At 37.2% G+C, this 14,681-nt stretch overlaps 1 protein-coding gene across 1 annotated transcript in view; it reads left to right on the forward strand.

Annotated features, from left to right (window-relative positions):
• The window catches only part of AP2A2 (adaptor related protein complex 2 subunit alpha 2), a 56,061-nt gene that overhangs the window by 1,016 nt on the left and 40,364 nt on the right, over window positions 1-14,681 (forward strand). The window contains exon 2 of the mRNA XM_015821240.2: window positions 11,312-11,380. Coding sequence (XP_015676726.1) covers window positions 11,312-11,380 — 69 coding nt within the window. The remainder of the gene's footprint in view (window positions 1-11,311; window positions 11,381-14,681) is intronic.

Below are 14,681 nucleotides of genomic sequence, written 5' to 3' on the forward strand. Positions count from 1 at the left end.
CTGTTTGAGGAGGAGGAGGACTGTAAGGGAGGCAAACTGCAGCAAAAAATAAGTAGGACAAGACCGTTCTGGCTTCCTTAGTCTAATTTCTCATCCTTTTTGGGGAAAAAAAAATATATGTAACTGCATCAGCATGAATTATTCTTGACAAAAAAAATATGTTGAAAATCTTCTCCTACGTTGCCTACTAAAATTGAATCCGGTTTAGAAGAATGGGCTAGCTGTTTGTGTCCCCACAGCAGACAAAAGTAGCTGTTTTCGTCCATTTCCCAGGACACTTGTTTTCTAAACAACAAAGTCATTCAAGAGCAACAATAATAGGAACTGCACCTGTGTAATTGTATATATTTAGATGTATGCTAGTATGGCTTCTGTAGCTAAATCAGCCCACAGTCTGAGGTTTAAGGAATTCTGTGCCGAGTAGCTGAAAGAATATTCCTAATCTTCTTTTAGCAGCAGGACTATCCTTCAGGAGACCTTTGAAAATCAAAACTGAAAAGTCGGCCAAAAAGACCTCAGTGAACCAGCCAATATTCATTTTAAGAATTGTTTAAAGAATACTAATGGCTGTATTTATAGTTGTGCCAGAACACAGGCTCTTTGGTACTTCTAATAATGAATAAATTGAGAATGTCTAGCTTTAGATGCCTTGAAAAAGGCCTCTCTGATTTGGTACTTTCCAATGTGCAATTTTGAGACAATGTATGCAAAAATATATTTTCATGTATTTGGAGGGTCCTAAGTGAAGGGAAGACTGTCCTAGAACTAATTTTTAGTAAAACGATCGAGTAATCATTTGTTTGATATGTTTCCAAGAGCAGAAGCTTCTCCTTTAACATATGCCCCTGTTCTGCAAGAAAAATAGGAAGTACCTTTGAAATGGACTCTTTTTATTGTAGAAGCCTGACTGGTTAAATGCTATCATAAATATATCATTCTGTTGACCCTTAAATTACAATTAGTTGGCTGCCTTTGAATGAAGATTGGCCTAGTCGTTAATTTGGCCTGTGGTTATGTGATATACTGAAATCTCTCTCTCTCTCTCTCCCTCCCTCCCTCCCTCCCTCCCTCTCTTCCCCCCCTCTCCTATTGAGAACTAACTTCACTGTTATTAAGCATCATGGTTATACTTTCAATATATAGAAATATCAGATAACTATAACTATTACAACAAAATTTAAAACATTTTTCAGTCAGTTAAAATCTTTTTAAACTGCTTTGCCCATCTTGTTATATAGTGATAGTGAGTTGTATCTCGTTTACAATTGAATTTGGGAAGTAGTGTTTACTTTAAATGAATAATTGTTTGGGGATGCATCTTAGATTTTTATTAAGAGGAAGATGCTTGGACCTGTGTAATTTTTTTTAAAAATGCAGTGCATAATCTATGCTATTTAGTAAGAATATAGTACACTACTACTATTGCCTGGAGAGCAACAACAAATAGTAATTTACCCACAGTTGAAGTCCAAAGGTAAACCATTTCAGAAACCCCCAAAACTCCAAAAATCGTTTGCTTCCGTGCCTTTCTGGTAAATACATCTATGTTTAAACTAATTAGTTTCAAAGAATGCTTGTTTGTGTTCTGGGAAGGCTTCCTGTGTAGGGAATGAACTTTGGAATCTTGTTCTAAACATAGGAGAATCACTGTGACAATTGTCAGAAAGGTTAGATCCATGGCCAAGACAATTACAGCAACCTTCCTCCCCACACTTGTTGTGTTCCTGATGTATTGAGGTTGCAGGATTGCATGGACAATGTTGTCTGGGGCTTCTTGTTTACAGCCACAGTGGAAAGTTACATTATGGGCATTATATATTATATGGGCATTATATTCCTCAAGGCCATACTGTGTTCACCCCAAAACAAATAAGGTTGTGTATTAGTTTAGGCCAGTTGGTATAGTGGGTAAAGCAACAGACTAGAAACCAGGAGACCATGAGTTCTAACCCCACCTTAGGCATAAAGCCAGCTTTGGTCAGTCACTCTCGGCCCTAGGAAGCAGGCAGTGGACATGAAAACCTCAGGGACTAAATAGTCCATGTAGTCTCCAAGAATCAAAATGACTCAAAAGCACAATATAATACAGTAATGATAACCAAAATATCTGGGACAGAACTTGGAAAATTTGCACATTGACAGAATTTCCATCTGTAGATTACAAAAGGCCACACTACTTGGATCCTCACGTAGATTAGAATACGAATCAGTTGCCAAGCGCCTGAATTTTGATCTTGTGACCATGGAGATGCTGCAACAGTCGTAGGTATGAAAAATGGTTATTATATCATCTTTTCAATGCCGGTGTAAGTTTGAACAGTCACTAAATGAACTGTTTTAGAATAGAATAGAGCTGGAAGGGACCTTGGAGGTCTTCTAATCCAGCCCCCTGCTCAGGCAGGAGAAACTATACCATTTCAGGCAAGTGACTGTCTAGCCTCTTGTTAAAAACCTCCAGTGATGGGGCACCCACGATTTCTGAAGGCAAGCTGTTCCACTGGTTAATTGTCCTCACTGTTAGGAAGTTTCTCCTTAATTCCAGGTTGCTTTGGTCAGTTTCCAACCATTGTTTCTTGTCCTGCCCTCTGGTGCTTTGGAGAATAATTTGACTCCCTTTTCTTTGTGGCAGCCCCTCAAATACTGGAATACTGCTATCATGTCACCCCTGTGTCTTCTTTTCTTTAGACTAGCCAAACCCAATCCCTGCAGCTGTTCTTCAAATGTTTTAGTCTCCAGGCCTTTGATCATCTTAGTTGCTCTTCTCTGAACTTTTTCCAAAGTCTCAATATCTTTTTTGTAGTATGGTGACCAAAATTGGTTGCAATATTCCAGGTGTGGTCTTACTAGGATTTTATAAAGCAGTACTAATACTTCGCGTGATCTTGATTCTATGCCTCTGTTTATACAACCCAGAATTGTATTAGATTTTTTAGCTGCTGGCTCATATTCAAATGGTCATCCACTAGGACTCCAAGGTCCCTCTCACAGTTACTGTTTTTGAGCCAGGTCTCGCCTAATCTGTACTTGTACATTTGATTTTTTCTGCTTAAATGTAAAACTTTGCTTTTCTCCACATTAAAATTCATTTTGTTGGATAGGGCCCATTGTTCAAGTTTGTCAAGATCTTTTTGGATCCTGAGCTTGTCCTCTGGGATGTTGGCTATTTCTGCCAGTTATTGTCATCTGCAAATTTGATGAGTTCCTCTCTATTCGTTCATCTACGTTATTTATGAAGATATTGAAGAGTACTGGGCCTAAGACAGAGCCTTGTCATACCCCGGCAGGATGTCGATGGCGCAATCAGTTGGACAGTGAGGAGGTAATACATCGCTCTCCTGCGGGGGTGGGGTTGATTAGCGGGTGTGTATATAGAGCGCTGGGAGGCAGTTGCTGCCAGCACTGACTTTGATAGCAGACCATCGTTAGAACTGCATTGATGGCTCCGTGTCTTCTTGCCAGGGGTGTGGTGATGTTTACTTCTCTCCATGTGGATGTAGTACCACTGAGGACTGCTCATTGAGCACAGTTTGTCAGCTAGTTACAAATCCATCTGGTGGTGATGTTGTGTATCCCACCTTTTTCTAGCTTACTAAGCAGCAGGTTGTGATCTACTTTGTCAAATGCCTCATTGAAATCTAAGTATACTATGCCCCCAGCATTGCACTGCTACATGACGACATCCTAGGTTCTTCGGAAGAACTTGATGCATATGAAGGCCAACACCAGCTAAAAAACTGGTAGCTGTGATTTTACTTTTTTATCTCTAATAATAGTTCTACTTTTGTTGAACGTCTGCATAAATGGTTAGTTAATTAAACTTGACTTTTCATTTTCCCAAGCTGACAAAGAAATTTATACCATTAGATTATATGGAGATAATGCAGTCTTTCTATTCAGCTTCCCCACAAGTCTGAGAAGAATCATAGGAGTCCAACAGAGAGGATCGATCATTCTTTCTTTCTTTCTTTCTTTCTTTCTTTCTTTCTTTCTTTCTTTCTTTCTTTCTTTCTTTCTTTCTTTCTTTCTTTCTTTCTTTCTTTCTTTCTTTCTTTCTTTCTTTCACTCCTGGCACAAAAACTAGCTTCCAATTCGTTTCCTTCATTTGTTTGGAAATGATTTCCCACAGCTTTAGATGTAGGAAAGCACATGGCTCCTGTCTTGTTCAAAATGCTCAGAGGCAATCCTTTTCATTCATTCACTCACTCACTCACTCACTCACTCACTCATTCATTCATTCCAGTCAAAAGGGATTGGTTGTAGACCAGCAGCCTGCAGATTGTCAAAGCAAATATGCTGATGCAACGTGATACTCAACTAGACAATTTTCCAAATTTTGCAGACAACCTTTCCAAGCTTATCTAAATTTTTATGAGGAACATTTCAGGTTCCCAGTTATGTTTCAATTGCCCCCATTCTCCCCCCCCCCATATTTATTGATAACTAAAGGCTAGAGTGTATTTCTGCTTTAGCTCTGGCAAAAAAATTATATTTTCCCCATCTAGTTTGATTCTTTTAATTCTGGAGGATGGATTCCAGTGCTCATAGAAATGATCATCCTCAGCAAAAAATTGGGATTATTAAAGTTCTCTCTTTCCCAGTTCTCTCTTTCCCAGGTTTTGGTAGGTTAAGAGCAGGCTAGATAAATTCTAAAGTAGCAAATAAAGGGTGCAGAGCACATACTGGCATAAGCAAGACTCTCAGTCTCTTTTTTACTGATAGTCAAAGATATATGTACCTTAACTTAGACAGCTAGATGTACCTAAGCATAGGGAGGCCTTCATTTTGACACAGTGTAATGTTCTTTCATTTACATCCTTGAGGGATGATATAGGAGTATTCCTTCAAAGGAGGACCTATTCCCTATAGGTCCAGGCACACTGAGACTATTGAAGATGACCTGTATTGTTCATTTGATAAAACATCTAACTATAACTCTTCTGAACATTTAGAAGACTTCTGGTTATCCTGAGTAGTCTGCCTCTTTGTTATTTCAGTTTCTGGTCCATTCTTATATAAATAAAAATGTAAATGTTCGTTTGTTCAAAATCTTAAATCTCCAAAAGTTCTTCACCGATTGCTTTGAAATTTTGACACAACATTGCATTCGAATACGCGCGTGTTTTTATATACCTATATTATATAGATGTCACACCTGTGACAGGTAAAAACATGCTTTTTTTGAAAAACAGCGCCATCTGTTGGACGTAAAAGCAACACACACTTTTACCAGACTGAGCCACAGCAACGCATGGCCGGGTACAGCTAGTTTTACCATAAAACAAGGCAAAGTTTTGAACAGCTACTTGTAGAATTCATTTGAAATTAATCACCTGCAAGAGATTTGACAAAACCCTTGTTTACATAATCACATGGTTCTTTTTTCTATTATCTTCTCATCTGATCACTTAATTGAACTGTCTTACTGCTATCTATTCATAGAATAATATTTTAATACTTTCACGTATATATTCTTTTTATAGATAGCTTAGAATAATTTATAGCATTCCTTTTATAATAGCATATAGTTATTCTATATTTTAAACTTAATATACTACATATAATTTTAACATTCATATTTTAAGCATAATTTACTTGATAGTTTTTGTAGAATTTTTCTCCTACTTAGATTATAGAATTTAATGTTTTGGTAATTATCTTGCTCATGGTAGGCATGGATTATTATGTTTGGAAGAATTCATTCTCCTGGTTTTGAATGTTATCTTATGCTAGTTTTGGACCAAAGTAAAATAAATTTGACTTACGGGCTTGTGAACACTAGTATTTCCTGCTTTGACTGATACAAAACCCTAGAGAAATAATTACTTTGTCATTGTTTTTCTGCTTAGGCCTGTAAATATTCATAGAAATTACATAAACTGGCTTTCTAAATTTCAGGAAGCTTCCTTGCCTTTACATTACGATTGTTGCTGCAATAAACAATAGCCAGGATTCTGCCAACTGAATGCTATTTTCTTCCAGAAAATTCTTAACTACATTCAGAATATTTGTATCTCCACCATTGTTATAGTTTTCTGGTGGCTTCTATTTAAAGTTCCTAGAATGCGTTGATAGATAGGGGAACTGTTTCATAGAGTAATGAATTCAGAAGAACTTCATTCCATATTTTTTTCCCTAGGTACACATCTTGTAATTAATAGGAGAAGATATCCCGAAAAGATTCAATTGATTAGCTTTGGAAGCACTGAGGTAGATAGATAGATATTTAGGTAGGTAGGTAGGTAGGTAGATGATAGATATCTGCAATAATGTATCAAGAATCTGTGCTGGGAAAGAATGAACATATTGTATGCCTCCAGTTAGGTGACCATTAGCGAAACAGTGAATTTTATTTTGTGCTGCCTTTTTTCTTAACAATCGTTTCATTTTCCTCTTCCTTACTATCCCCTGTTGAAATGGAAGGTGTGGTTGCAGTTTTGTTTTCAACAAGTTCTGCTGCAGTATAGTAGATATTCAAGAAAAACTATAAAATCAGTAAAAGTAACACTTGAGTCACTCTTATAAAACAAAGTATACAATGGATCTTGATGGGTCTTATTTGCTCACTGTACTTCTAAACCTTATGTTTAGGCTAGTCCTTGAACAAAGAAGAAAGTAGAATATTTTAACATTGTTGGTTTGTAGCCTATATAATGAATATTAAGAGACTACCGGATAAGGTCTAACCTGTTAAAGCTGCTATCATCTGAAGAAAATACAGTTTAGTACTGGAAGAAACTTATTTATAATTAGCTTTACTTTCTGGAACTTGTATTGAGGATTTAGTGAATTTTCCCTTGAGGTGTTGGTTGACTATTAGTTACAGAAGGAGCTACCCAAAGTGCTGATTATTTTAATGAATCATCCAAAACTTCTCTGGTCTGTTAAAACATAATTGATACATTTTATATACTGGGAGAAAGAAACCATTTACAATGAAATTACACAAGTGTTGTCCCCTAGACTCCTAATCATGATGATGGTGATTCTCTCTCTCTCTCTCTCTCTCTCTCTCTCTCTCTCTCTCACACACACACACACACACACACACACACACAGAAGCAATATCACATTCAAATTAAAGAACGTAAACAATACAAGTTATTCCTTATAAAGGAGAAATTTTCCCTCAAATGAATGCATAAGACATGCATATACACCACAGTGAGTTCCTTAAAGGGTATAAGATAGAAATAGAGACGAATTAAAGCATAGTGTAATACAAAATTTCATACAGTTTAAGGAAAGGTACAAAAGCATAGTAATTTTGCTAACATGAAATACACATAACCAATGTAATTTGTAAAAATCTTAATGTTATCCAGTAATGGTTAATAAAGCTTGGTGGGGGTGGGAATGACAAAGCCCTGCTTTTTATTTGAAATTCATTTGAACAAAATATTGCACAAGAAGCTGATTCTAACTGAACATACATTGTAGCTTTCCTTTGATCTTAGTTGATTAGGGCTCATCCTTGACCTGATGAAGAGGACAGACAGCAAAGACAAACATTGCTTATTGGGAACAATCCATTGCTTTTCTCTTCTAGTATGTTGACTTGCTACACTTGCTGGAGTGGCTATAAAGTCCTCTCATTTTAGACTTTTCCTAGATTCAATCATTTTGCTGCAGTTCAGATTTTGAGTTGAGTGGTACTAAAGAACTTGTACTGCTTTGCTATCAGCTCTTGCTTTTTTGTGCCAAGGTTGATCTACACCAATTAAAATATTTAGTTGCAATTCTTTACAATGATAGAAACTTACAAATGAGGGTAGAAGAAGCTTGTTTGTAGAACCAGATTAAACTGATACACTGAACTTCTGAACCTCCATTACTCTTGTTTAATCTGAAGCTCAACTGGGTACTTGTTGAGGTTGTTCTTTTTACCTAGAAAAGCAATGTATTTAAAAACTCTTTTCTCTCCCTGTTCCCAAGAGTGAGAGGAGCAGACCATTGGTGTGAACTTGGTAGGTTTACGGCAAAAACCTGTTTCATGTCAGCTTGAAAACTGATTTTTCAGCTGAACTAAGGAGTCATGGACTTTTTACACGTGGTAGTTTGCTGTTAACAAGGAATTGGCCATCTTTACTGCATCATAGAGCTTCCTCTGATTCTCAATCTATAGGGAGCCCATCAGCAAAATTTGTTCTCTGCTGCTGAGAGCAAATCATGCAAAATAAAGCACAAAGGCACAAGGGAATGGCTTGTTTTTCAGACTTCTAAGGCCTGTAGCTTCTAGAACTAATAAATTAGGACTGAATAACAGTTATTATGCATCTGTAAACTTTTAAAAAAATGCTTTTAAAGCATACTGGTGTAATTAACAGCTGTAACCAGCCTCGACTCTATTAGATGATTTGCAATGACTAAATTATGATGCAATATGTACAGAGACAATTTGCGAGAATGTAGTTCAGAACCGAATTGTTGTGTTCTTTGTGTTCTCTGAGCTTGCTTTTTTTCTTGCAGACATTTTGTTTCCTGTTACCTTGTCTAGTAATGAACATCAGTAAGAAGAAAAGCAATCTTGGAGAAGACTAAGAACCCAATAACATATTAATGAGTTAAAACTTAAAATGGAATTGAATTCATGGCAAGAGGTGTTGTTTTTTTACAAACTGATCATATCTCATAAACATAGTCATAAAACTAGGATGTAAGTCCTTATTTAATGCAACTGTACATTGAACATTTTTAATAAGCCTGGATCATGTCTATTGCAACATTGAATGACATAGTCTTAGACTTCTGATAATAATAATAAAATGACCTGCTTTGCTACACAATTATGTCCTTCACTTTTTGAGCTATCTTTTAAAGTCTCCCACCAGACTGCTAAAAATATGACTTAAAAGTTGCCTTAGTGTCTTTAAAATTAGTGTGCAGGCACATACAGTTCTTCATACCATTTCAGTGTGTGCCTTATTAGATAGGCAGGTAGAAAAGGCAAACTGTTTCTTGCCAGGAGTTCAAAAGAATTGGAACTTGTTCTGATCTTGCATGCTGGATTTCCTCAGTTTTTAAATGTACAGACAGATATTCCAGCTTTACTTTCATATTTGGGTGCTTTATAGGTAGGAGCTGTTCTGAAAGAAATAAGCTAAGGAATGCAATGAGTTCTTTCTTTTTTTTTGTTCACACACTGTATGAAAATGAGAGGCATTGTTGTCTTTTTTACAATATACTTAGTTTCACTGGTTCTTATAACATTAGTAGAAAGAGCGTCACTGAACAGTCCTATCTGTTTAAATGACCTTTCAAAGGAAGTTCATAAGCCTTCTGTTAATCAGAACTATTCAAGGTTTGAAGGTCAATGTTCAGCCTGGAATGGAAAAGAACTGTTTTTGATAGAAGTTCAGTGTGTTGATTCCCTTTTCCTGGTAATGTAAAGAAGTCTGGGCAAAATGATTAAATCTATTGAGGAAAACATATTAATTACATTTGGTGTAATTGCCTTCCAGCAAAATGTCTAGGTCAGGGGTCCCCAAGTCCCGGGCCATGGCATACCAGCAACTGGTCCGCACAAACAAGGAAAGCCCCATACACAGGATGCAGGCAACACCCAAAACCACGCCCCCTCCAGTCCGTGGAAAAACCTCTCTCCACGTAACTGGTCCCTGGTGCCCAAAAGATTGGGGACCTCTGGTGTAGGTAACTTATAAAAAAAATGTTGAGAGAAAAATGCATTAAAAAAACTTTAGAAGCATAAAATAAAAAGACAATGGCTAAGGCATCAGGCTAGAATCCAGGAGACAGTGAGTTCTAGCCCCGCTTTAGTCACAAAGCCAACAGGGTGACCCTGGGCCAGTCAGTTTCTCTTAACCTTAGGAAGCAGGCAGTGGCAAACCATTTCTAAAGAACCTTGCAAAGAAAACGTCAGGCCTAGTCCAGGCAATTGCCAGGAGTCAAGATTAACTTGAAGGAATATATCCTTTCCTCCCCCAAATGGTATTGAATGGGTGTCTTCAGGAAGTGAACTTCCATATTTTTCACTTCAGGAAGTGAACTTCCATATTTTCAAGAGAGTTTGGCATAGTGCTAAGCCATTATGTAAGCAATAGCACTTTGAAATGTGTTTGGAACCAGTCAACACTTACAGTATCAAGAACATCCTTCAGTTTTCAAAAAAAAAAAATCACTTGAAGGACACACACACAAACACATCTCCCTCCCTCCCTCCTCCATCTATCTTTCTGTCTGTCTGTGTATGTGTGTGTGCCTTTGTGTGTACAATGTTATTAAAACATGGATAATAATAGCTGGGTTGTGTCAGCACTGTTTTTTCAATGAAGTGAAATAATTATATTTGATATGGCTTTATCAATTCTCTATGGAAAAGAAGATGGTATGATTTTTGTGTTTCTACCTTAAAAGTACTGTTGGCCAAAGGTTTTTTTTTTTTACATTGGTCAGCATAACGTGTTACATCCAGCAAGAAGCTGGAATTAATCTCTATAAATGTCATCTGGCTGGTGGGAAGTTTATTAGTCACACTTATTATCCATCATAAATGCATTGACTCCCATTAGTTTTATATTTTGTTGCCGGCTGTCACTGTCTTATTTATAAAAGATCCTGATGTAACCTTAAGCATCATTCCCTTTCTCTTGGTATTTTTTTTCCTTCATCATCTTCTGTTTCATTGGTTTCTAAATTTTAGGTTTCTAAGTTTTAATCAAGGGCTACTGTTGGCAGATCCTAGATCAGGCGTGTCAAACTGCCGGCCTGTTTGACATGCCTGTCCTAGATTCAAAACAGGATCATTTTGTGAAGAAAGGTCAGAGAGTTAGCACAGCAGGAACTTCAAGGGATTTGCAATCCATCTGTTACAAAAGGATGAGAGAAAGAAGCTGGGATTTAAACCAGTGTTTTTCAAACTTGGCAACTTTAAGATATGTGGATTTTAACTCCCAGAATTCCCTAGCCTGCATTCTGGCTGGGCAGTTCTTGGGGTTAAAGTCCACACATTTAAAGTTGCCAAGAGGGATCGTTGGTGCTCTCTGAGCTTGCTCGTTTTCTTGCAGACGTTTCATTACCCTAAGTAGGTAACATCATCAGTGCTAGTAAGGAGTGCAGTTTGCTATCAGTTTATTTTCTAGCAGCTTGCCTGTCAGTGTTGGTAGGGGTGGTCTTCTGGATTCTGTGGTTGGACTGTTCACTGTTGGCTTCTTTGGCAGTTTCTTAATTGGGGGTATTGTTTACTTAAAGTTGCCAAATTTGAAAAACACTTCAAATTATTGTGATATTAAAGGCTGTTCTTTCTGTTACCAACTGTACTCTGAACTGAAAGGTTTTTTTCCCCCTGTGTTTTCAGGTAAAAGCAAAGAAGCTGAGATTAAAAGAATAAACAAAGAACTGGCAAATATTCGATCCAAATTTAAAGGTAAGAAAGTAATGCATTGTTTTGCAGATTTTATTGTGGGAAAGGAGAATCCTTTTGTGTGAATAATATGGCATTAACAACTGTTACCATTTTGGATTTCCATTAAGAACCCCGTTTCATATTCCACATGGGGCTGGCAGAATGCTTGGCTTTCCCTAACTAGGAATGAGGCAAGATAGTTCCCCCTCCCACCGCCCTTTTAAGGATAAATAAAACAACAAGCAGGACATGTTAAGCAGCCATCGCCACAAAAGTAACTGGGATACAAAACAAAATGTAAGATGAAGAAGAGCTGGCTCTAATTTGACATGTCATCTGATGTTTAACAAATGGATATTATCTAGCATGCCACAGCTTTCTACCCCATTCTTACTGTCATACCTGGCTTAGCAGAACATGTGGACGTGCTCTATGCATACAGAAGTCCTCAGTTACTAATACCTCTTCATCAGTCCTTAGAAGTTGTAATGGTGCTAAATGAAGAGTAATTACAACCAATCTTTGAATTTATGGCCATTGCAGCATCCCATGGTCACATGATTGCCTTTTGTGACTTTCTCTGCTGGCTTCCCACAACCAAAATCGATGGGGAAGCTAGCAGGGAAGGTCACAAGTTGCTCTGCTCCCCGCCTCCCTCTACTCTCACACATCCTGAGCTTCCACATATCAATTTTGGTGGACACTGTAATTTCTCTTTTCGTTGTTAATGAGCTTGATTGGAATGGTTCAGTAGCTTAAAATGCTCTGGTACCTTCATTAAATGCAGCAGATTTATTTTGTAATTTGTTTTGTAGAGTAGAAAATTATTACTTGATTTCTGCCGAGATCCCAGTTTGGTTTCTGTTTAACCAACTCCTGTGTTTCCTTTTCTGAAACTAAGACATATTTTTAAATCTTACCAATAAGAAAGAAAAATACACATTAACTGTTTATTTAACTGCTAATTCCTACAAAATAAATTTGTCATAAATAGATGGCTAAGGTAAAGCAAAAATACAGGTAGTCCTTACAGCAGTTCATTTAGTGACTGTTCAAAGTTACAACAGCACTGAAAAAAAGTGACTTATGACAGTTTTTCATACTTATGACTGTTGCACCATCCCCATGGTCACATGATCAAAATTCAGATGCTTGACAACTGACTCATATTTATGAGGGTTGCAGTGCCTTGGGGTCGTGTGATCAGCTTCTGACAAGCGAAGTCAACGGGGAAGCCAGGTTCACTTAACAACCATGTTACCAACTTAACAACTGCAGAGATTCACTTAACAACTGTGGCAAGAAAGGTGGTAAAAAATGGAGCAAAATGCACTTAGCAAATGTTTTCACTTAGCAACAGAAATTTTGGGCTCAATTATGGTCATAAGTCAAGGACCACCTGCGGTGTCCAGCTATAGAACCAAGGTTTTAAAGAGTTTTTATTATCTTTCTTTTAGTTACCAGGGCTTGGAGGTGAATCTTTATTTTGATCCTGTTGTTTTACGGCTAAAAGCTGCCTAAATTGGATCATGACCATCAACAGTTTCTTTTCTTTTCTTTTTTTTAAAATAAGTTTAACAGCACAGCAGTTATGCAATCTAGTATTGTTTTCTGCTTTTTGTAAAATTTAGGGAACTGAGGATGGTGCAGCATATTGGCTGAGATAAGAAGACATTCTCCAGAAACACTGCCTAGAAAGATAGTGGGTTGTCTCCTGTTGCAGACAGTATGATCAACTGAATGTGGCATGGCCCTTCTTAGAAAAGAAGGCTGAACAAGCTGTTTGTGATGAACAAGCTGTTTCAAAGCAGCCTAGGTTACACAAATACATTTGTGAGTCTCAGATATCATTGGCTCTTCACTGAATCTGTAGTCTTCTGCTCCTTTCTCTTATATAGCAAGCTACACAGACTTTACATGTTCATAAAAATAATTCAAAGAACAAAGACATTTCTTGATCAGCAGCTGAGCTTTCAACTACCTTAGCAAGAAATTACAATTAACTGAGATGAAAAAATAAGCTGATGGCATGATGGTTAATGGGTTTGCCTATCACATGAATGCTACTGATTTATTCAGGAAAAAACATGTTAAAACAAACAATGGCTTAATGAGATTTGTGCAGCCAGCCTAAATAATTTAGAGGAAACTTATATTTCATATCTGGTATTATTAACCCTATTAGTTCAGAAATACATATACATGTGCATTGTCCGTGGCTTAGAATCTGCTGATTTATACAAGTAAAAGGAACTGAATTATGTGAGTTCTTTGCAGCTGTCCGTAGCTAGTGAGCAAACTTCTCTAATTTTGTATGATATCAATGATGAAAGAATTTTCTTGTTTTTTAAAGTTGAGTTTGCATGTCAGATAGCTCAAGCTGGATGTGCATGTGTATGTGTACCTTCAAGTCAGTATTGACTCCTAGTGACTGCCTGGACAAGTTGCAGCATTTTTGTTGGCAAGAGTTTAGAACTGGCTTGCTAGTGCCTGTTTCCTTTGGCTGAGAGAGAGTGTGACTAAACTGAGACCACCCAGCATGCTTCATCCCCTCAGCATGGCTGGCTCAGGAATTCTGGGAGTTGAAGTCCACAAGTCATAAAAGTGCCAAAGTTGCCTACCCCTGCCCTAAGGCAAGATTAGAACTCAAGGTCTCCCAGTTTTTAACCTGGTACCTTAATCGCTACACCAAACTGACTCTTTTCCATAGTAGATGTAATGAAGAGTACTACGTTGATAATATAAATCATTAGTTAAAGTCTACTTTTAAGGAAAATCTGAAGAAAGTACAACTAAACATTTCAAATCAAAAAAAAGAAGTCCAGTTGCCGTGACTCAATTTTCAGACAAGTGAGACAAATGCATAACTCTACACTTTGAAAATAGAAAGAACAATGCATGCCTGAGTGAAGCAATGAGACAGTATTAAAAAAACATTGAAGTCTCAACTGCGTTTGAGACTTTTGATGCAAACCATGAAATCAGTTCCTTTCTTTAAATATCACACAACAAAAAGGGGCAAAATATACAAATACGTGATATATTTTAAGTTTTGTCCTTTCTTCTTTTTAATAATCTTTCCAAACAAAAGCAAAATGATCCTTCTAAGGAACAAAAGACACAAATATATGTTTACATGTTTGTTTCTTATGTACATGAAGATAAGTCTCCCCTATTTCCCAAAATCAGCCTGAATCCACTGAAGTAAATCATAGCCAATTAGTCAATGGCCCAAGAGGAGACCTGTATTCTTTGGGACTATCATCAGCACTGAAAAAGAAACAGATATTGGAATCTACTATGACTTTAATATGGTTCATTG

Source organism: Protobothrops mucrosquamatus, unplaced genomic scaffold (genome assembly GCF_001527695.2).
Source record: "Protobothrops mucrosquamatus isolate PMUCROS unplaced genomic scaffold, P.Mucros_1.0 scaffold_162, whole genome shotgun sequence".
Classification (NCBI taxonomy): Eukaryota; Metazoa; Chordata; class Lepidosauria; order Squamata; family Viperidae; genus Protobothrops; species Protobothrops mucrosquamatus.